The following is a 23,120-nucleotide window of genomic DNA, read 5'->3' as shown; positions in this document are numbered from 1 at the left end:
TCAGAGCAGAGCCACTAGCTTTGAACTATGGAAAGAATATTCTTTGGCCACAGGCATGCACACTGGTAGGAACACAGGGACACTGGATTCGGGGGTAGGTAGAGGAGTAACTCTCTGAAAAGGCACAGAGATGGGCATGTATTAAAGAGGAGCTTTCAGCCATACTATCTCAGAAAAAGTGCATTGTCTTAGCATGAGAAATATTGGCCAATCAGAGAGGAACAGAGGTGTGGGAGGGGAAAATAGAAGGGAAAGAGGCTTCAGCCAATCTGGCTGCATTAATTAACTCTGAGGGGAAGTACAGAAGCAAAAAATGACAACCCAGCATGCCCTGCAACTTCCTTTTTGTGTACCAAATTTTGTGTGTACCAAATAAGGCAGGTAAACTGGGCAATGATCATTTATCAACAAGAAAAGTAATAGAGATTTTAACTTTTGGATTGCCTAGTTAGCATCCATATTACTTGTTTTAACGTAGAGAGAAGAAGGTGGACGCTGCTACACCTCACTAATTTCTATGATAGTGCTCGACCAGGTCAGCGAAGCCAAATGACATATAAAAGAAGGAGAAGGTCCACACATATCAATAGATCCGATACTTTATTACTGGACATATCCAAATGTTACAGAGACATCAGGCATCACACAGCTGACTTGTTTCAGACTAAGTCAGGCCATAATCATAGCTACAGTTGTTTAATGGCAGCTTAGACAAATATATAGAGATATCTGTTCACGGGTCCCACCCCGTGCCAGCCCAAAAGGGGCGGCAACACCAAGGGGGAGGGTGTGTAGTGGAAAAACTCCCATTTCAAATTTACACAGAAAAGCTAAAATACCAAAATATGTGAAATTACATAAAATATACAATATACAAAAATACCAAAAGGATAAAATGTTAAGGAACAGCAAATACAAAAAGTATAGAAAAATGGAGCGTACTCTCTCCCAAAGCATCAAGGAGCAGGAGCAAAGCCAAAAAAACGGGGAGCAGGAAGTGGAACAGAGGAAGAGTGCTGTTCCTTAACATTTTATCCTTTTGGTATTTTTGTATTTTGTATATTTTATGTAATTTCACATACTGGTATTTTGATATTTTAGCATTTCTGCTAAACTAGCTGTGATTAAAGAGAACCTGAGGTGTGTTTAAAGAATGTTATCTGCATGCAGAGGCTGGGTCTGCCTATAGAGCCCAGCCTCTGTTGCTATCCTAAACACCCCTAAGGTCCCCCTGCACTCTGCAATCCCTCATAAATCACAGCCACGCTGTGCAGGCTGTGTTTACATCTGTAGTGTCAGTCTCGGCTGCTCCCCCGCCTCCTGCATAGCTCCGTTCCCTGCCCCTGTCTCTTTCATCCAATCAGCAGGGAGGGAAGGGACACAGGCAGGGACCGGAGTTCTGCAGGAGGCGTGGAGAGCAGCAGACTGACACTATAGAGATAAACACAGCCCGCTCTCACAAGCTGTGTGTCAGCATCACGGCTGTGATTTATGAGGGATTGCAGAGTGCAGGGGGACCTTAGGGGGGTTTGGGATAGCAACAGAGGCTGGGCTGTATAGGTAGATCCAGCCTCTGTATGCAGATAACATTCTTCAAACCCACCTCGGGTTCTCTTTAAGGACTGACTTAGTCCGAAACATGTCAGCTGTGTGATGCCTGATGTCTCTGTAACATTTGGATATGTCCAGTAATAAAGGTTTAGATCTATTGATATGTGCAGACCTTCTCCTTCTTCATTATTACCTGTTTACAAGATAAAAATAATGAATTGATTTTTATGGCCGACAGTTACTCTTTAAAGGGAACCTAAACTAAGAAGGATATGAAATTTTCCTTTTAAAATAATACCAGTTTCCTGACTCCACTGCTGATCCTGTGTCTCTGAAACTTTCAGCCACAGCCCCTGAACAAGCATGCAGATCAGGTGCTCTGACGGAAGTCAGACTAGATTAGCTGTATGCTTGTTTCAGGTGTGTGATTCAACCACAATTGCAGCCAGCAGGAGAACCAGGCAACTGGTATAGTTTAAAAGGAAACATCCATATCCCTCTCAGTTTAGGTTCCCTTTAAAGAGGAGCTGTCAGCCATACTATCTCAGAAAAAAAACAAATATATACGTACTGTAGATAAATACCGGTACTTGCTCTACTTACATAACATATGTATTGCACTGTCCACGTTATGATTTTAGTGATTTTTATAAAGGAAAAGTAGAGAATCCTATTCTAGACAGTTTCCATTTTTACTGTGGCTATTTTGAAGCCAGTCATGATGTAATATCCGCCCTTAGTCTCCTCTGCCTGATTTGCCCGCCCTTCACTGTAGAAAGTGCATTGTTTCAGCCTGAGACATTTTGTCCAATCAGAGAGGAACAGAGGTGTGGGAGGGGAAAACAGGAGGGAAAGAGGCTTCAATGTAGTAAATACGAAGGAGGCACTCAATTGGCTGCAAACTTGCGTTTTATCAAATCCCAGTAATACACTTATTACTGGGATTTGATAAAACGCAAGTTTGAAGCCAATTGAGTGCCTCCTTCATATTTACTACATTGAACCGTGTGTGGAGTGGTGACCCACAGAGGGATTGTGCACCGGCGACATAGACCTGACTAGGCCTATTCCACGGGGACTCGCTGCAGTTTGCATGCTTGTTGGGAAAGAGGCTTCAGTCAATCAGGCTGCATTAGTTAAGTCTGAGGGGAAGTAGAGAAGCAAAAAAAGACAACCCAGCATGCCCTGCAACTTCTATTTTGTGTACCAAATTTTCTGTGTACCAAATAAGAGTCATGTAAACTGGGGAATGATAATTTATCAACAAGAAAAGTAATAGTGATTTTAACTTTTGTATTGCCTGATAAGCATCTTGTTTACCAGATAAAAATAAAGAATTGATTTTTTTATTTTATGGCCGAAAGTTACCCTTTAAACTCGGGTAACCCTAAGGTTAGCATTCGGCTTCCACTGAATACACACTGGATGGCACAGGCCCTTGACAAACACCTTGACTGCCTTGTGGATGATCTGGCCCTGCTAGAAGACTTACAAAGGTGACCAGACCTGACCCCTTTCCACTGCCTGAGGTCTCACCTCTCCAGTCAGAGTTTTTTTGAAGAAAGGGCATGCAGTTGTTATCACTTTCTCCTGGGGCTGCACATTTAAATGCTTTTGTATAGCATTGTTATCTCTAAATATTGAATGCAAACCTGTGGGAATGTAAGGTCAAAAGTGTACTTAGAGCTCTTTCACATCTGCGCAAACTTTGAGCATTTTGAGGCAACGCTAAAGTTTGCGTTAACGAAGGTAAAATAAAAGTCCATAGACTTTCATTTTACCTTTCACACCCGACGCTGCGTTTCGGTACGTTGCGGTTCCGACTCACCCGGGCGCAGTTTTTCGTCCAACGCACCCGGGAGCCGGCGTTTTCCGTCGGGTTCAATTGATAGCTACCGCCGCTGATTGCGTCGCACCGCAGATACCCGACATCACGCCGCAGGCTATCAACGCGTGCAGGAGAACGGCTCCTGCACGCACGCGTTGTCTGATGTGAAAGAGCCCTAACCTTGGGAGAGGCAAGCCTTAGGTCCAGGCTGCGCCACATCCCCTACTCCCCCCTGCATGTGCAGTGGCCCGCAATCCAGCTGATCACAGGCCTCACAGCAGCACAACGGAAGGGACCGGAGAGACAACAAGGGAGCAGACTCACTACAGGAGGCTGGAGGGTAAGTATACATTTCTTTCGTTTCTTGGTCTTAGGTTTACTTTCATTGTGAAAGCATAATCAGTTTTTAGTGTGAGCCCAGTTTTACAGAAAGATACATGCACTGTCTCAAAGTGGACCTGAACTCAGAACTCCTCTCTGCTCTAAAAGATACAACAGCAGAATAATAACCTTTAAACAAAACAAAAAAAACATGTATTTGTTACAGCTGGTACAAATCCTAACATAATTTTGCAGTTTCTACTTCCTGTGCTTTCTAATGGGCTTATCTGCTTATCTGTCATATGACACAGGGAAGGATCAAATTACAACTTGGGATTAGACACAAATGAGGGCTAAACTCTCTAAATACATTCAGGGTGCATTTCTCTACGTTTTCCTTTTGTCATGTGCAAGAGTTTAGGTCCACTTAAAAGTGGACAGTTTATCCTGCTTATATTTAATTAAAGTGTACCTGAGATGAACACCTCTGTTGTAATCCTATTTTTCAGGATGTGCAACACAATGGGTAAAGTGTGAGGGTTTGGGGACCCCGAGCCCCCCCGGTTGTATGGGGGCATTGGGGAGCCTCCCTGTGGTGCTCCTGGATAGTGCTAATGTAGCATGAACTAATTCCCGCAGGGCAACCGCTTTGCGGTATTGGTTTTAGACCCTGCAAACAATATTTGCATGAGCTATGTCTTGTGAGAAGCCAATTAGGGCAAATTTGCAAAGCCAGATTTGTCAGGTTTTACTTACTTACTTGGTTTGATGCACACATCAAATTCTCTGTGTAAAGTGTGAAACATAAAGGTCAGTGAATGGAAATTGCCCTCTCATTTCTAAACGGGAATATGTTTGTTCTTTTATCTGTAAAGCATCATACACAAGATAGATACTCTTCAGGCCAAGATGAGTCATTTGGACCGAGAATCTAGCTTGTAAAAATCTACCCCACATTGGGCTCTATTCATAAAACTTCTGAGTCGGAAAAAATCCTGGAGGTAAAATACTGCAGCGGTATTTTACACTTCTGGGTGGTCATTCATAAAAATCTTGCCAGCTGCGATAGCAGAGCGGAGATCTCCCGCTGAAAGCTGGCGGTAAGCTGTCGGAAGGCATGCGGAAACACTTCAGCCGGCAGAGTCCCTCCGTGCACTGCTCTCTCTGGGAGGTCTGTCCCATTCACTTGTATGTAATCCGCAAAATCAGAGGAAGCGGTATTTCCCGTCCACATACCGCTTCCCCTAAACTTCATGAATGGCCATTTTGTTACTTTTTTCTAGATAAATCTAGAAAAACACTGGAGAAGGCGGAAATTTCTCGCTCTGCTGGGGGATCGTAGATTTTCATGCAGGAACAGCTTTTATGAATGCCCACTTTGCTAAATGGACGGGAAAATCCGCTGTTTTGAGCGGAAAACTTGCGGTAACCTTTTATGAATAGAGCCCAATGTTGTTTAGCGATCCACTGTGGTGCTACAGCTGCTCAGCTATAGACATAGAGCAAGTCTGTACAGTGTTTATTCCTAGAACTACCTGTTCCGCCCTAACAATTGATTTATGATTGCTATAGGAGACAGTAATTGAGTATGTGTACATAACTTAGGGCAGCATGGTGGTGTAGTGGACAGGACCACTCCGAGTTGGAGTTGTAGCAATCTTTTTGGTACGTGGAGTCAGAGTCCGAATAAATTTAAACTGTGATTTAAAGAAAAAAATATAATAAAATGTTCTGTTTATCAGAAAATAGTCAAGCAAAACAAAAGTTTGCCTTCGCAGTGGCTGGCGACTGGCCGTTGCTGAAATCGAAACTTAGTCACTGCGGGAGACCGGAGGATCATTCCGTGACAGCGCAGGCACAGGGTGGCTGCAGGGGGCTGGTAGAAGCCCCAGGCAAGTGAAACTCTTTTTTTTAATGTTCACTTCATGTTCTCTTTAACCCTCTGGGCGATACAATTATATCGCCCAGGAGGGGGTGCATCACTTTTTTTTTAATTTTTTCTGTTTTAAATCATGTAGCGAGCCCTGGGCTCGCTACATGATTGCCGCTGCGCAGCGGCATCCCCCCACCCACTCCGATCGCCTTCGGCGGTCAGAGTAAGCAGGAAATCCTGTTCAGAACGGGATTTCCTGCTGGGCTTCCCCGGTCGCCATGGCGACGGGGCGGGATGACGTCACCGACGTCACCGACGTCATGACGTCAGAGGGAGTCACGATCCAACCCTCAGCGCTGCCTGGCACTGATTGGCCAGGCTGCGCAAGGGGTCTGGGGGGGGCTGCGCGGCACGGCGGGTAGCGGCGGATCGGCGGCGATCGGAAGTTACACGCAGCTAGCAAAGTGCTAGCTGCGTGTAACAAAAAAAAATATTATGCAAATCGGCCCACCAGGGCCTGAGAAATCCTCCTGCGTGATATACCCCGAGCTCAGCTCGGGATTATCGCCCAGGAGGTTAAGGAACTTCCAAGGCGACATTTTAAATCTAGTTTCACTTACCTAGAGTCTCTTCCAGCCCCTAGCCATCATATGGGTCCCTCGTCGCAGCTCCGGTCCTCTCCAGTGTAACACTGGCAGCCTCTAAGGATCGTGCGGGGCAGGTGCATTCTGCGCATGCGTGGGTATGCGCCTGCCCAGCGCAAGAAAGCACATACTCTGGTGCTGCATAAAGTAATAGCATTTATTATTTGCAGTTTACCGGTATATGGCCAAACAAAGGCAATATAGATAATACAGTTGTATAGCACCTAGGTTTTCAACACACGGTATTCATAGCCAAAGGGAGGGAGGTTCAGAACGTTCTTCAATTTGTTTTCACATTGCTTCAAGCCGAATCACTCCGAAAATTGCTGCAGAAGTGCTTGCATTGTGAAATAGCCCTACACTGAACATGTACGGAAACTTGAGATGAAAGCTAACAAAGCTTTTTTACTTACCTGGACCCCACTTTCGGCCGTTGGCTCCTTCGCCACCCTCCTGGGCCGCTCCAATCATCCGCCAGTCACACTGTGCTGTGCCTGCATGGCCCGGCTGCATGCCTTCACTGCGCAGACACAGAACTCTCCTGGCAACAGGGACACATATGCGGGCCGCGCAATAAGCACTGACAGCGGTGTCTGGAAAAAGAGACCGGGCTGGCCAACGGACAATCGGAGCAGCAAGGGAGGACAGTGAGGGAGCTAACAGCCTACAGGGGACTGAAATAAGCCTCAGGTAAGTATAAATGCTTTGTTCTTTTTAGCCTCAGGTACACTTTACGAACTGATCTATTTTATCTGATCAAGTTGTTCTGAATCAGTGCTTTGTGAAAACTTTTCAGTTAAAATGCATAGCTATAAACTAACCCATAGGGAAACACAGACATTTCCTTCACCTGAGTTGCATATCAGTGGTCAATTCAGTTATAAGGGTCAGTTGCAAAATGCAATTACCTAGCGATAGCGAATTTGTGGTGCATTTTTTTTAGCGATTGTTCGGTGACTGTACTTTGTGGTTTCATTTGTGAAACGAGTATTAAATTATGAACACTCTAAAAAAGCTATGGATCTTTATGATTTTCATCGCAACACTACAGTGTGAATAGTTTCAGAGCTAGATCTCACTCAGCGCTTTATCACGATTTGGCAGGCAAAATCTTGCGATTTACGCTTGTGGTTCCTGTTCAATAGAACGAGAATCACAGCGCGATCATCACCAAAGTGCTGCATGCAGTGTGTATGAGATTGATCGCAATCGCTGCAGTGAGAATGTATCCATAAGGATACATCAGCAGCTGCGCTTTACTGATCATCGGCGATCAGCAAAGAGCTGCAAAAGCGCTATGGGCCCATTCACACTAGGGTGATTAGCGGGTTATTCCCCCTAATCGCTGAAGTGCTAGCGCAATTGTAACCATAAGGCACTGATCTCACTGCCGCGATCGCAGACGGTTCGTGATTAATAGCAATCACAAAACATGTTGCATGAAGCATTTTCTCGCGATTCTGGAGCGATTGCGATACAGTGCTTAAAAAAGCACTGATTTAAATAGTGTACAAAGATTTAACCGCGCTAATCATGGTAAAATCACGCACGCAAAACGGTAGCGCTACTGTTTGCCACTCAGGTGAGAATAAGTGTGAAACAGTCCTCATTGAAATACACTGCCATACCACTTTCCTTATCGCCAGTGATTAGCAAAGAACTGACAAAACACTCTAATGTGAATGGGGCCTAAACAGCAACTGATTCAGCACATACAATTTCAGGATCTTTTGTCTTATGCTGGGAATACACGGCTTGATTTTGAGCCATTAAGATGGCTCGATAGATAATTTCCGACATGTCCAATCTCCCGCCTGATCGTTTCACCGCTCGATTCCAGATTGAAGTGAATGGAAAAAGATAAGAAAACTGAGTGGGAGATAAGAGAATCGAGCAGAAAATCAAATGGCTTGCGCGCTGAATCAAACACGAAAAACGTAACGTGTATTCCCAGCATTAGATTTACCTGCCATATAGATAATGGTACTTTTCCGTTAGCCGGGCACAACTGAGCTAAGTAATGTAACCGATTCTATGTTTTTTACTGCCCGTCTCACTGAGGCCAAATTTATCAAAAGTGAGTTAATTGAATTAAATTAAGCCGGCGGCGATGTAACAGATGAAGCCGCCGGCTTCGGCTCTGCCTCCTCTCCTCCCCCTTGCCTCTTTCCTATAGAAGACTGGCAGCCTGGGGATAAGCGTGTCCCCGAGAGTCGTTCGTCGCAAGAAACAAGCTAGTGATGGGAATTCTGGCTCTTCTCAGAGAATCGGCTCTTCTGAATCGGCTCCCATTAAAAAGCCGGCTCTTACGGCTCTGGATTGGCTCTTCATTAAATGTCACTAGACACCACTCAGAATCGGAGTAAAATCCCCGCCCCATGACTGCTTATCTGACTGGGGCAATCCCTCCTGCTACTGCTCTGCTCCCCCCATACATCTGCCCCATACACTCCTACAAGCTGAAAGAGGAGGACTACATCTCCCAGCATGCCTCAGCGCCCTTTATCACAGAGCAAAGCAGAGCTGTGTGGGGCGGCTGAGGCATCAGCTCTTTTAAAACTGAGAACCGGCTCTTGTCGTTCGCAGCAAAGAGCCGGCTCGTTCGCGAACAACCCATCACTAAAACAAGCAGAGCGGGGAGGCTGCAGACATTGCTTCTGCCAGCACCCGCTCTGCAAGAACGAACTGCAGGATTCCCTGCCGCGATGAACGACTCTGGGGGGACACGCACGTCCCCTCCGGCTGCCAGTATTCTATAGGAGAGAGGCAAGGGGGAGGAGAGCGAGAGCCGAAGTCGGCGGCTTCATCTGTTATATTGCCCCCGGCTTAATTTAATTCAATCAACTCACTTTTAATACATTTGGCCGCAGCGAGACAGCCAATAAAAAAAACTAGAACCAGTTACATTACTTAGCTCAGTTGCGCCGGCTAACGGAAAAGTACCTAGATATTTCCAACATGTTGGAATTTATCTAGCTAACCATCAATCTACCTAGCAATAGGCATTGTTCTACTCAGCAGGAGATAACCAGAAGACAATGCACCAGAGATAATGACCAGTCTCTACAGAAAATAATGTAACAGAAAATTGTATGGTGTATTCCCAGCATAGCTGATTCTATTCCCTGACCACGCGAGCGACCACACATCATTTAGGAAACATGCTTCTGTGTGCGCTTCCATTATACGTCACTATATTTTTGTCCTCACTACACATCCCTCACTTCCGCCCGGCCTAACGTGCCTGTGATATTACTGGATGCCTATATCCCATCATCCTTTTCGCTGGGCCGAGATCTGGCCCCCCCTCGCGAGATCTCGCCCTCTTCCTAGGCCGTCACTGAGACAGGACGGTGAGTGGGGCAGATTCTCTGAAGCCAATGTTTCTTTTCTCTGTGTGTTTCCCTCACCGGTTGCACGAAATGACGGCGTGTGCTGACGGTACAAGGTCCCCTCTTGCCTGGCGTACACGCCTGCCCGGGCTAGGAGTGCTGCGGGCGAAGGATGGCAGCGGATGATGGTAGATAGCTTGCAGCGGCCGGTTAATGATGGTGGATGAGGGGAGGCGCGGTGGGTTGTGGGGGATGGAGCCGGGGCTGCACGTGCGGGCTGTGAGTAATATGTCTATTTCTGGGGTCATTGTTGTATAATTAGTGATTCCAGGAGTCCCTACTCTCATAGGCTACTTGTGTGGCTTGTGCTACTACTTCTGATCACAGCATGTCTGCATTAGAAATGTATGGTGTGTGTGTGTGGTATGCATAGGACTATGAGGTCTTCTATCTAAGCATCTAAAGGTACCCATTAATGAATGCTTGATTGCACAATCTTGCCTCTTCTGTTCGACGTGATTGACTTCTAAGGATATGCACACCATGCAACTTTCCTTTTAGATCAACTGATGGATTGATAATGTCCAGCATGTCTGATCTGTTTCTGATCAAGCACTGATTATTACAACACTAATCTATCACGATTTAGGCACTATGGCACTACTGATTGGCTTTGGTAACACTGCAGGTTACATGCACATGGGTATGGATAGAGAGGCAGAGAATCATATCTGTGCCCCTGGGACTTAGATGAAACCCTGTGGGGGTATTTCAATAACTGGTTAAATGGAAACAAATATGGCAACCTCTATATGCCTCTTGCTTCAGGTTCCCTGTAAAGGATACCTTAGCTCTCCTTCATTTTCATAATAGGGGGGCAGGCATGTGTTGCATGCAGTCCTCATGGTTCCCACTATGCTGCTTCCCTCCCCGTTCATCTCTGTTGTTCCGTTTTTGTTGTAAATGCTTTTGGGTCAGCCAGGGTTGGTGAGTAGTGAGCAAGTGCTGCCTGGTGACGCGTCTCCTTGATTAGTGGCCGGAAGCGCTCTGCACCTGCCTATGTAGTTGTGATGTCACGACTACACAATGCGTGAGCGCAGAGCGGTCCTGGACACGGGCACTCTGTCCACCAGGCAGCGCCTGTGCGCTGCTCACTGACCCAAAAGTAGCTCCGGGGGCCTTTGCAACATAATTGTAGGGGATGGAAAAGAACTGGGGAGTAGTGGGCATAAGCAGGGCTGTTGAGTCAGTACAAAAATCAACCAACAGTTTATGAAACCACCAACTCTAGGTACCCAAAATTGCTCTGACCCAGACTCCACAGGCCTGGGCATAAGGACTGCATGCTACACATGCCTGCATTCTTCCCCTAAAGATCAGGCATGCAGGATCCTCAGGTGATGTGTACATACACTAGATTCTCATGCTAAGATGGCAATGGCCAAGAACAGTGAAGCATGTGTATGAGACTTTAGTCTCGCACAAATAAAACCCTAAAAGGTCCCCCCCCCCCTTACTTTCATGACTAATCCTTCCTGATTTTTGCTTAAAATATTGTTAAATCAATTTATTACACAGCATTAAATGCATTGGATTTTAATTTGAGCTGTATATTTAATTACCAACGTGGATATCCTGTGAGGTTGCTCTCATAGGCTCTGTCCTGGTGGCGTATGGGAGCGTAGTGTCTTCTGGCACAATGACGTATAATCCCGTTCCACAACGTTGGAGAACATGCATGTCCCCGGCCTCCGGGCTGGTGAGGACAGCGTCCTGTATATTCCTACAACTTCCCAGAGCTCTCGGGCTGTGACTGGGGAGACAAACCATGCAGGATACATAATCTATATATTAAAATAGAGTTTGTAGATTGTGCTTTACTCGCTAGGACCTCACAGAGAAAGTTAATTTATAAAACAATGTCCTAGTAAAGGTTGTTCATTTACTGTTCTTGTTTTGTTACAGAAAGGCCATGTTTAGTTCGAGCGCCAAAATAGTCAAGCCTAATGGCGAAAAGCCAGACGAGTTTGAGTCTGGCATTTCCCAGGTGAGTATTTTTATATTAACTTGGTGTTTTAATTTTGTAAACTTATATAATTTAGTTTGTCATGTTCAATGTGACATTTTAATGAAACAGTGTCTAGTTTACCGACGTGGATATCCTGTGAGGTTGCTCTCACAGGCTCTGTCCTGGTGGCGTATGGGAGCGTAGTGTCTTCTGGCACAATGACGTATAATCCCGTTCCACAACGTTGGAGAACATGCATGTCCCTGGCCTCCGGGCTGGTGAGGACAGCGTCCTGTATATTCCTACAACTTCCCAGAGCTCTCGGGCTGTGACTGGGAAGACAAACCATGCAGGTTACATTTGTTTTTAAACAAGCTGGTATAATTGGACATGAGCAATATTTTTAAACTGGGTTGTTCTCCTTGTCATGATATAATGCAATGTCAGGTATTGGAGAGGCACACCTTACCGTAAGTGGTTGCGTGCTTAGCTTAGATGCAAAAGCGACATCAGTCTGTATAGGCAATCCAAGTTCAGCTAGCACACCAATGTAAATATTCCAGCAAATGTAGTATTCCTTATTGTATTGTATGCACAACATGACAATTGTTTCAGGGCCACGGATAGTCCCCTTCATCAGATGTCTGCACTTTATCTGATGAAGGGGACCCTCTGTGGCACCGAAACAATTGTCATGTGCATACAAGGAATACATTTCCTGGAATATTTACATTGGTGTGCTAGCCGTACTTGGATTGCCTTGTCATGATATAAGGTATACCATAAAAATTAAGTTGGTTGTATAATTGATTTGTTTTGAGTCCTTAAGCTGGCCATACACTAGGCCGATTACCCGCCGATCGACAGCAGATTCAATCACTGGGATCGAATCTGCTGTCACATCGTTCACGCTACATTTCGATCTATTTCGTCCCAAAATAGATCGGTCCCGTCGATCGCCCGCGGGTAGGGAGCGCATCGCTTGCGGCGTACGATCGACGCAGGTATGCATTACCTGAAGCTGGCTCCCGGCATCTTCTCCGCATCACCTCCCGGCTGGCAGCTTCTCCGCATCACCTTCCGCATCACGGCATTCTGTGTATAACTTCCTGTGTCACTGCAGTGACAGCGGAAGTACAAATAGAGGGATACGCGGATGCCGTGATGCGGAGAAGATGCCCCGGACCAGGCTTCAGGTAATGTATGGGGGGGAGATAGGCGACAGTGGCAGCTCAGCAGATAGTGAATCGGTTTCAGGCTGAAATCGATTTACAATCTGTTTGCAGTAAAGGCAGCCATACGATCCCTCTCTGATCAGATTCGATCAGAGAGGGATCTATCTGTTGGTCGAATCTGATGGCAAATCGAACAGTGTATGGCTACCTTTAGGAAGAAAAGCCATTTTCAAAAGATGAAAATGTGCACAATATGAGGGGCAGTGAGATCCAGCCATACTTAATCAGTATATGCTTACTAGCAGATAAACGGCTTATACTTATACTAGTATATACTTATACTAATAGACCATCGGGTTTTTTTTTTCTGCTGTGAATAGAAGTAGCTGGATGTTGTGGAATACTGCACTTAGCGCATCTGCATGGTTTCTAGAAACCGCTTAAGATTTTCTCTTACATTATTGATAAATCTGGCACAGAAAATCTAAATACGGTGCATTGCAATTCTGTAGCAATATAATTGAGCCAGACTGGCTGCTTCTGCAAAAAGTTTTTTTTTAATCAAGATTCAAAACTTCCTTGCTTTTACTGATGGCTAACACGGTACAATACTCTACTGCTACTAGACTGCTTCTGTAATGCTGGGCATACACGGGTCGATCGGCCGCTGCCGGATCGACCCCAACCGCTCGTCCGCGCGGATCTATTCCCGCTCGTCCCCGCCGGCGCTTCTTATCACCTGATCGATTCGCCGCTATTGTCCGCCTGCGGGGATCGAGCTTTTACCTCTTTTTAGGCTGCACATGTGAAGTTTTTTCCAATTTTAAGACTGAAGTTTTCTACCATAGAAGCACAATTATTATTTATTTTACCTTGACTACTTAGCTTTTGGGAACTGAATAGGTGCACTAAAGTTGCAGAATACTGCTAAATTATTAAGTTTGTAATTAAGACCGTTCTGCTCCTACCTGAAAATGTGACTTGTCAAAAATGACTGATTAGCAGATTTCTGGCTTTTTTGATTGAACAAGCTTATTTTTTACATTGTTTTTCTTTTTTTACGGTTCTAGGCTCTGCTGGAGTTGGAGATGAACTCTGACCTTAAAGCTCAGCTGAGGGAACTGAATATCACTGCAGCTAAGGTATGTTGGTAAAAAATCATCAGAAGGCAAATTTATGTGTAAAGCTGTGGGCAATGTGAAATGGGAAGCAGATAATTGAATGGAACATGATGGTGAAAGTGGTTGATATCCAATAGGAAGCATTATAAGTGGTACATGACAGTGGAAGGATGAAGGTTAATCTAGATATATATTAGAAAGGAGGGGGAATGGTACAAAAAGTGCCAGAAGTCTGGATAAGTATTGAGAAGTACATGAAGTGAGAGGATAGTGGTCTTTACACACCTTGTATTTAAAGGGAACCTAAACTGAGCTTAGGATGTTTTTTTTTTTCCTTTTAAAATCATACCAGTTGCCTGACTCTGTGGCTGATCCTCTCCCTCTAATACTTTTAGCCACAGCCCCTGAACAAGCATGCAGATCCGGTGCTCTGACTGAAGTCAGACTGGATTAGCTGCATGCTTCTTTCAGGTGTGTGATTCAGCCACTGATGCAACTAAAGAAATCAGCAGGAGAGTCAGGCAACTTGTATTGTTTAAAGGGAAACATCCATATCCCTCTCAGTTTAGGTTCCCTTTAACTTCTATAATATCAATTATTCAAAAGCCCAGTAGCTGTAACCTTGCTGAAGCATCCTTTATAGTGCATGTGAATAGGGTGGGTAACCTATGCCATAAATCTGTAAACTGCTTTTACTGTGAAAAGGTCGTTTTTTTTTTTTTTTTTTCCCCAATTACAAATAAAGAGCCTAGTTTACCGACGTGGATATCCTGTGAGGTTGCTCTCACAGGCTCTGTCCTGGTGGCGTATGGGAGCGTAGTGTCTCTGGCACAATGACGTATAATCCCGTTCCACAACGTTGGAGAACATGCATGTCCCCGGCCTCCGGGCTGGTGAGGACAGCGTCCTGTATATTCCTACAACTTCCCAGAGCTCTCGGGCTGTGACTTGGGAGATAAACCATGCAGGATACATTCTAAAATGCCATCTTTCCTCCCATACAAGGGGGTTTTCATGTCCATCCTGTATCTACACTGTTCACCTACCTGTTAAGGAGGACTTGTCAAGCATTTCTGGAACTATCATTTTCTTACTAGCGGTTTTCATTGAATGGGATTGGTTTATGTATCGGTCATTGAGATTTCACTCATTCCGTTACGTAGGCTTGTCACAGGAATTTTTTATTTGAAGAGAGGGTTCTGAAGTGCACATTGTGTGCGATCCACAGGAACATCAGAAGGGCATAGACTGCACTGTCCATCCGTGTGTTTTCATACGTGCGTTGCAACTCGCTGCAGAATCACAGTGCATGGTTGCTGGCAAACTGGTGTTATTCAGACACTGCTGCAGCCAAATAGATCAGCAGGGCAGACTTATTGCGCCTGCGCAGTTCGCCGCGGCCCATGTGGCCGTGATTGACAGCAGCGCTTCATGCATTAGCAGAAGGCCGACCCCGCGGTCGGCCTGAAGAACGAGAACAGAGACCGGGACAGCGGCGGGGAGCAGAGCGTTCAGCATGGGACAGTTGGCTGCAAGGGGCTGGAGAGAGCCCCAGGTGTGTAAAGCTCATTTTACCTAATTTGGCTGATAACTCCTTTAAGCCGTGTGGCTGCTGGGTTCAGTCACATAGCCCAGCCTCCCTGCTGCTTCAAACCTTATCAATAAAATACTTTAAAAGCTACCACCAGGCAAGAAATTGCTCAAAATAGGTTTGATATTTCTTTTTAGTACTTTTTTGATTAAAGAGAATCTGTAACGTCAAAACATCCCCTGGGGGGTACTCGCCTCTGGTGGGGGAAGCCTCAGGATCCTAATGATGCTTCCCACGCCGTCCTCCGTCCCTCAGGGGTGTCTCTGCAGCCCTCCGTACAGCGGTGACGTCAATATTTACCTTTCCTGCGCAGGCGCTCTGACGGCTGTCGGCTCCGAAGTAGGTGGAAATACCCGATCGCCGTCGGGTCTGCTCTACTGCGCAGGCGCAGGTCTCCGGCGCTTGCGCAGTAGAGCAGACCCGACTGAGATCGGGTATTTCCGTCTACTTCGGAGCCGAAAGCAGCCACAGCGCCCCCGCTGGGGCCAGCAAAGGTACATATTGAATTGACAGTCGGGTCTGTCGCCGGCTGTTCGGAGGGCTGCAGCGAGACCCCCGTGGGACAGAGGACGGCGTGGGAAGCCTCATTAGGATCCCGAGGTGAGTACCCCCCAGGGGATGTTTTGATAGTGTCTAAGAACTGATTTTTTTTTTTTTTTTATATAAAAAAATTACCTCCTTGGAGAAAACTTGGAAGAAAAGTTAATGGCACTGTATATGGCCATTATGCTAAGTAAGGGCCCGTTTCCACTTGTGCCGCACGCGTCAGCACTTCCGTGTGTTCGGGATCACAGGCGAATCCCGGAAGTCGTGCCATGCACGGCTATGGGATTCGCAGCCTCCCGCGCAAAATCTGCAGGCAGTGTCGGCCGAATCGCTTACCTAGCGATTCGGGCGGAGCCATAGTTTCCTATAGCAGATTTTCCCCACGCGATTTGCCTGTGGGGAAACTGCGGATTCTGAGCGGTTTCCGATCCAGTGGAAACGGGCCCTTATGAGTTGCTCTTCAATGGCTGTCCAGACTTAGAGGAGGCAAGTAGTAGTTTATTTTCACATTTACGTTTGATTTAATGGGATCTTGTTTGCCAGAGAAGCAGCAGGTTACACACTTGTGCTTTTTTTGCTGTTTCTCGCAGGAAATTGAAGTCGGGGGTGGTAGAAAAGCAATAATCATCTTCGTTCCAGTTCCTCAGCTGAAATCTTTCCAGAAGATCCAAGTTAGGCTGGTGCGAGAACTGGAGAAGAAGTTCAGCGGCAAGCACGTTGTCTTCATTGCTCAGGTAAATGCCAGCTACTCTGTGGTCCTTTACATTGCTCCACTATTCTGTTGAAATCAGCACAAGTCCTGCAGTTGTTTATTAAAATCTCCTTTATTACACACTGTCCATTTCATAGTGGTTCTGGAAAGTCGTTGCAGGTAATTCAGAGTGAATCTTATTGCGGTTAGTGGTTGCAGCATCTGTGCATTTAAATCTTGCTATGTTGACACCTTCTGGGATGGTGCTTGCCTTCAGTTTTGCATTTAACTTAAAAGTATTGTATAGGCTCTTGGTCTGAATATGAACAAGAACATTCAGTTTGATGCTGTTAGCAGTACTGAGGAAAAGTCAATGGGCTAGATTTATCAAAGCAATTGTCAGGTTTTTTTATTTCCTAACTATTTCATCATGATTGTAATATGCATGAGAGAACTCTTTTTTTTACAAAAAGGCTTTTGCGCTAGTTTTGCATGAATTTCTTGAGATGTGCAGTTAGAACAGTGCAAAATCAGTGCTTCTCTGTCCTAGAAAAAACTCATGCAAAACTGCCACACTGAAGGATTACACAACATGTTAGCTTGTGTTGTGTGTGTTTTGGTACATTGCTCATCTGTTTGGCTTAAGTATTTCTTTGTTGCTGTGGAATGGGAGTATGATCTGTGTTCAAAATGTATTAGGTTGGACAGTGTTTATCTTTTATGTCTGTGGATTCGATAGTTTATATGAGAATGTGGATTTGATGCATATATGGGCAGCATGGAGGCGTAGTGGTTAGCACTCCAGCAGCGCTGGGTCCCAGGTTCGAATCTCGGCAAGAGCAATATCTGCACAGTTTGTATGTTCTCCACATGTCTGTGTGGGGATCCTCCAGGCACTCTGGTTTCTACCCTCACCCCCAAAACACAGATGAGTAAATTAGCCCTAGATTACGATACATACACTACTCGATACATAAACCTAGGACTATGGTAAGGAGTAGATAGTGAGCCCCTCTGAGGTACAGTTAGTGACAAGACAATAGATTCCAGTGTTCTCCTGAGGCTCTTTTAGCCGGGTGCTCCACCCGCCTAGTTTTGGTGAGCACCCGGCTGTCATTGGCTCACCACCTCCTATTCTGTAAGCAGACTTGCACACAGAAGCACCGGCCCTGCATTCTCTAATTGCGCCCCACCCGGCTACTTTTTCATGCCACCCGGCAATTATTTCATGCCACCCGGCTGATAAAAAATTCTGGGGAGAACGCTGGATTCTCTGTACAGCACTGCGGAAGATGTCAGCACTATATTCTAAATAATAATCACATTAATTAATTTGTATTTGGTTGTGCTTGGGAATCTGTAAAATTAGCATGTGCCATGGACGGTGATGTAAATGATACAAACCTGTCAGTGTGAAGCTGCCAAAGCTTGGGGGGAGACTGTCCTGACAGTCTGCTTTGCCTAGAGATAGCAGAAGGGAAGTGTCCACTCATCGGTTTAGTTTTGGCGCCCTACTACATAGGAACAAGATCAGTTTCTGTTATTTCTTCTTCAGATATGCTTTTATTTGTTTTACTTTTGATTGTATATCTACAAACATACAAATAGGCTTTCTCCCCAAAGAGCCTAGTTTACCGACGTGGATATCCTGTGAGGTTGCTCTCACAGGCTCTGTCCTGGTGGCGTATGGGAGCGTAGTGTCTCTGGCACAATGACGTATAATCCCGTTCCACAACGTTGGAGAACATGCATGTCCCCGGCCTCCGGGCTGGTGAGGACAGCGTCCTGTATATTCCTACAACTTCCCAGAGCTCTCGGGCTGTGACTGGGGAGACAAACCATGCAGGGCATAAAGCTATTAATGAAGCCTTCTCTCTATCTGCTCCATTGCTGTTTTAAATGCTGTTATGTAATTGTCAGTGTCATTAAGCTACACTTATCATTACTGCCCCCAAATTGATTGGAACTAGGGGGTCAGTGAGATGGCAAATCCGTGTTGATGCAGGATTATGCAAATGTATGTAGCTTTAAAATGAACCAATCCACACTTCACAAACCAATTCCACCTGTTGGGTATTGGTCTATATTCATAGTCAATTTGCAAACAGAATTTACATAATCCTACATAAACTTCTCAATTGTTTCATGGATATTTCTAATTGTAGCCTGTCTGTGTTGATTTTTCCCAAATCAATCCGACATGTCCGATCGGAATTCTATTCAATTTGCCATTGTTTTGCTGTATCTTAAGTGTGCTGTAATTCACACTATATTTAAATGTTTTTATTTTTAACAGAGAAGGATTCTCCCCAAACCAACAAGAAAAAGCCGCACAAAAAACAAGCAGAAGCGTCCCAGAAGGTAATCTGATTTACCAAAGCGATTAGCTGCCTTTGTATTGCCTGCTGTAGAGTGAAATAAGTACATTTACTGATGCTACTTGCAGCAGAATTACTGGTAACACTGGACAACACGTTTTTGCTTCCTAAAATATTTTTTGTATCTCTAATAGGTTTTGAAGCCGATCCCAACACTAACTTCATATTTGTAGCATCACGTAAAGTGTTTGAGAAGCTGACGGTTTTGTAATTCAGAATGAGTACATTTTAAATCAAAGTTGCGCATTAAAACTTTTTTTTTTTCTGCTTCATCAAATCTTGCAGCTGTAACAAATTTTGCAACTGAACATGAAAATCATAGGTTAATTAACCTGACCCTTCATGTATTCATATTGCTTGAATTAAACCAGTTACGTAGAGCTGGTATAGTCCAGTTATGTAGAGCTGGTATGGTCCAGGCATTTTTAGCAAAAGATATCAAGTCAGCTCAATAAACAAAGGCAGTCCGTATATAACAAAAGGAACATAAACAGAAAAATGTATAATCTGAAAAAAATCAACTGGTCGCAAGCTGGTCCACTAATAATAGTCTGGTATATCAGAGATCATTAATTACAGGAAGGTCAAGGTGGTAAGGGGTGAATTGCATTTGAGCGATGCACCTTAGTCATTTGAGTGCATTAAACATGTGCAGGCCTCCTCTGAAGTCCAACCAGGGCTCCCAGACCTTCTCAGAGGGGCAATGTATCGATAACTCTGGCAGTGATGTGTTCATTTTATCATTTTCTGGCCAGTGGAGGAGAGGATATCCTAGTAATAAAAACATGCCTGTTTCCATTGGGAGGCTATATAGACCTTTGCCGGAGCATTAATGTGCTGGACCAGGTTATGTGGGGCATGTCTCTTGCCACGGGGGCTGGTACCTTGATATCTGTACTGATCAGCTTGTGGAGTAAGGTTGGGAGGCGGCCTGCAATAATTCTATTTCAGATAATGGACACTTTAGGACAGTCGGAAATATTGTTCATTTTGAAGGGGTTTGTCATCGCCCATAATTTATTTTTAATTTTTCTACTACTTCAAGACCGTCCCACGCTAGTGAGCGTGGCCGCGGCGGCAGCCCCAGGACTGCCTAACGCCAATTGGCGTCAAGTCCTGGGGCTGGCTACTGCAGGAGATCGTGCACAGGCTCCGCCCTCAGTCTCCTAGAGGCTATCGCCGCTCGGGAGACTGTTACACAGCGAAACCGCCATCTTTTTACTTGGTACAGCGCTGTACTGGGAACAGCTGTGTGACACCGCTGTCCCCTCTGTTGCTATATAAGTGGTCGGTTGTTGTAGGCTGAAGCCTAAGACAGTCGATCACGCTGAATGGCTGGTGGGGGAAAGGAGGGTGGATGATAAAATAAATAGTAAAAAAATTATTAAAAGAAATATTTATTTAAAAAAAACACCTGGGTAGCGATCAGACCCCACCAACAGAGATCTCTGTTGGTGGGGAGAAAAGGGAGGGGGATAACGTGTGTGCTGTTCTGCGGCCCTGCAGTGAGGCCTTAAAGCTGCAATGGCCATTTTATCAAAACATGGGCTGGTCTTTGGGGGGGTTTAACACTGTGGTCCTCAAGTGGTTAAGTAAGCAAACCTTTATAAAAAAAATTGTGACATTTCAGTAAGCTGTTTTCCTAAACTCGCCATCCTAGACACTGCGTGTTTGCTTTAATAAGTTTGTCAATCGAGGGCAGGGCTATAGTCAGTTAATGGGCTATATCAATGCACTGCTTCGAGCACCGACGTGGATATCCTGTGAGGTTGCTCTCACAGGCTCTGTCCTGGTGGCGTATGGGAGCGTAGTGTCTCTGGCACAATGACGTATAATCCCGTTCCACAACGTTGGAGAACATGCATGTCCCCGGCCTCCGGGCTGGTGAGGACAGCATCCTGTATATTCCTACAACTTCCCAGAGCTCTCGGGCTGTGACTGGGGAGACAAACCATGCAGGATACATTCTTGGTACTCTTTGGTAAATTCTGCTAGTGCAGGCATGGGCAAACTTGGCCCTCCAGCCGTTAAGGAACTACAAGTCCCACAATGCATTTGCCTTTGAGTCATGACTGTGGCTGTAAGACTCCTGCAATGCATTGTGGGACTTGTAGTTTCTTAACAGCTGGAGGGCCAAGTTGCCCATGCCTGTGCTAGTACATTTTATGCTCTGCTGTAGACTCCTTCACATGACCAAGCTAGAGTTGCACCTTATCAGTGGTTACAGATCTGTTAGCAGGAGATAGTTTAATTCTTTCTCCTTGGGAGATGAATTAGGACAAGCCAAATAGTGTTTGGAAATGCCATCGTACACAAGTACAGTGCTACTTAACAAGGCTGGTAACTGTATATAGAGCAGACATGTGCTTTCCTTTTAGGCTGTAGCAAATACAGCTGCAGTTAGAGAAAGTGTACGATTGCTGATGAGTTTACTTGTCTGTGCAGTATATGCTTAACATTTAAAATCTACTTGGTTGCTGATGGTGTAATGTCTAATTCCAGCCGTACTCTGACTGCAGTACATGATGCCATCCTGGAAGACTTGGTGTTCCCAAGTGAAATTGTGGGCAAGAGAATCCGTGTAAAGTTGGACGGCAGTCGGCTTATCAAAGTCCATTTGGACAAAGCACAACAGAACAATGTTGAACACAAGGTATTTCCTAATTTGACAGATGTGTTGACTTGATTACATTGCTGTGTAGACTGGTTTACATCTTGTAAAAATTTGATTGCTATAATGTACATTTTTTTTGTTTCTTTTTCCCTGCGTTCAAGCAGTACCTAGATTAGACCAACTAGCTTACGAAATCCAGTGTTTTGTTTTTATTACTTGCAGTTTAGTTACACAGGGCAGAGAATTGTTGTAACATGTTTGTCACTTAATCACCGACGTGGATATCCTGTGAGGTTGCTCTCATAGGCTCTGTCCTGGTGGCGTATGGGAGCGTAGTGTCTTCTGGCACAATGACGTATAATCCCGTTCCACAACGTTGGAGAACATGCATGTCCCCGGCCTCCGGGCTGGTGAGGACAGCGTCCTGTATATTCCTACAACTTCCCAGAGCTCTCGGGCTGTGACTGGGGAGACAAACCATGCAGGATACACATTTTTGAATAGTGTAAAGTCTGTTGTAAAGGCTCTTTTCTTTGATTCATGGATATGATCTTTTTTTGTCTTGTCTAGGTTGAAACATTTTCTGGTGTGTACAAGAAACTCACAGGAAAAGATGTGATCTTCGAATTCCCTGAATTCCAGCTGTAAAGTGCAGATTATCTAATAAAAGTCCTTGTTGTATATTTTGAGGTTTTTTTTTTTCCCCCTTTTCTTTATAACTTTCTAGATGATCCCACGCAGCTGAATCTTGCCATGGGCATGTTGTGGTTTTTAAAGAGATCCCAAGGTGGGGGTTTTAAATTACAAACAAACAAAAAATAACTAGGCTACCTGATCCGGGTTGCTGGGCGGATCAGGTAGCCGCCATCCCCACAGCTCCGTTGGCCTGCACTGGCTTGGTTTCACTTTTGTGACCTCTCGGGTCATGGCGCTAGGAGAGCGAGCTGCTCTCTGTGTAGGGAGGCGGGCATGTGGCTGGATAGAGAGCTGCTGGAAAGCCTGCAGGAACGTTCTGAGCACATAATCCTTCTCCTCACATTACCCTCTGATATAGCAACAAATAAGAGGCATGTCATGAGGCAGAGAACATGCCTCTGTGTTCCATCTGCCGCAAGCTTAACCCTTAGCCAACCGCTCCACGCCAATTGGCGTGAACGCGACGGCAGCCCCAGGACCGCTCCACGCCTATTGGCATGAACGGCCTTCTATGGGGCTAGAAGAAGATCGCGCGCGGTGCTGCTGGCGCATCCCTACTTGGAAGATGGAGCTCAGCCTATCCGATCGTCGCTTGGATTCAATTACCTTATACAGTGCTGCAATCTATAGCAGGAGTAGGAAAAAGCCACTGTTAATGGATAAGTTCCTTGTTAAAGCAGAAATGAACAGAATATTAAAACAGTTTCACTTACCTGGGGCTTCTGCAAGCAGCTGTCCTGTCCTGCGCCGG

The 23,120-nt window shown here is 45.3% G+C and overlaps 1 protein-coding gene and 6 non-coding genes across 7 annotated transcripts; all 7 read left to right on the top strand.

Annotated features, from left to right (window-relative positions):
- Positions 1-9,472: 9,472 nt before the first annotated feature.
- RPS7 (ribosomal protein S7) lies at positions 9,473-22,354 on the top strand. The gene is made up of 7 exons (XM_068280340.1): positions 9,473-9,570; positions 11,515-11,596; positions 13,803-13,874; positions 16,581-16,724; positions 18,978-19,042; positions 21,562-21,712; positions 22,244-22,354. The coding sequence occupies exons 2-7, from the start codon at positions 11,522-11,524 to the stop codon at positions 22,319-22,321; spliced, it is 585 nt and encodes a 194-aa protein (XP_068136441.1). The 5' UTR covers positions 9,473-9,570; positions 11,515-11,521; the 3' UTR covers positions 22,322-22,354.
- LOC137505451 (small nucleolar RNA SNORA73 family) lies at positions 11,171-11,392 on the top strand. Its single transcript, XR_011020064.1, has one exon. It is a non-coding gene; the product is annotated as a small nucleolar RNA SNORA73 family (small nucleolar RNA).
- On the top strand, positions 11,698-11,919 carry LOC137505453 (small nucleolar RNA SNORA73 family). Its single transcript, XR_011020066.1, has one exon. It is a non-coding gene; the product is annotated as a small nucleolar RNA SNORA73 family (small nucleolar RNA).
- On the top strand, positions 14,610-14,830 carry LOC137505457 (small nucleolar RNA SNORA73 family). Its single transcript, XR_011020070.1, has one exon. It is a non-coding gene; the product is annotated as a small nucleolar RNA SNORA73 family (small nucleolar RNA).
- On the top strand, positions 18,316-18,536 carry LOC137505456 (small nucleolar RNA SNORA73 family). Its single transcript, XR_011020069.1, has one exon. It is a non-coding gene; the product is annotated as a small nucleolar RNA SNORA73 family (small nucleolar RNA).
- On the top strand, positions 20,807-21,027 carry LOC137505452 (small nucleolar RNA SNORA73 family). Its single transcript, XR_011020065.1, has one exon. It is a non-coding gene; the product is annotated as a small nucleolar RNA SNORA73 family (small nucleolar RNA).
- On the top strand, positions 21,946-22,167 carry LOC137505455 (small nucleolar RNA SNORA73 family). The gene has a single exon (XR_011020068.1). It is a non-coding gene; the product is annotated as a small nucleolar RNA SNORA73 family (small nucleolar RNA).
- Positions 22,355-23,120: the final 766 nt, after the last annotated feature.

This window comes from Hyperolius riggenbachi, chromosome 4 (genome assembly GCF_040937935.1).
Source record: "Hyperolius riggenbachi isolate aHypRig1 chromosome 4, aHypRig1.pri, whole genome shotgun sequence".
NCBI lineage: Eukaryota > Metazoa > Chordata > Amphibia > Anura > Hyperoliidae > Hyperolius > Hyperolius riggenbachi.
The sequence above is the reverse complement of the archived record's forward strand: the minus strand, read 5'-3'. Positions and strand labels throughout refer to the sequence as shown.

Coding starts and splice junctions, on each gene's coding strand:
- RPS7 (XM_068280340.1), top strand. CDS start 11,522: ATGTTTAGTTCGAGCGCCAAAATAGTCAAGCCTAATGGCGAAAAGCCA. Junction 13,875..16,580: donor TGAATATCACTGCAGCTAAG/GTATGTTGGTAA, acceptor TGTTTCTCGCAG/GAAATTGAAGTCGGGGGTGG. Junction 19,043..21,561: donor AAGCAGAAGCGTCCCAGAAG/GTAATCTGATTT, acceptor GTCTAATTCCAG/CCGTACTCTGACTGCAGTAC.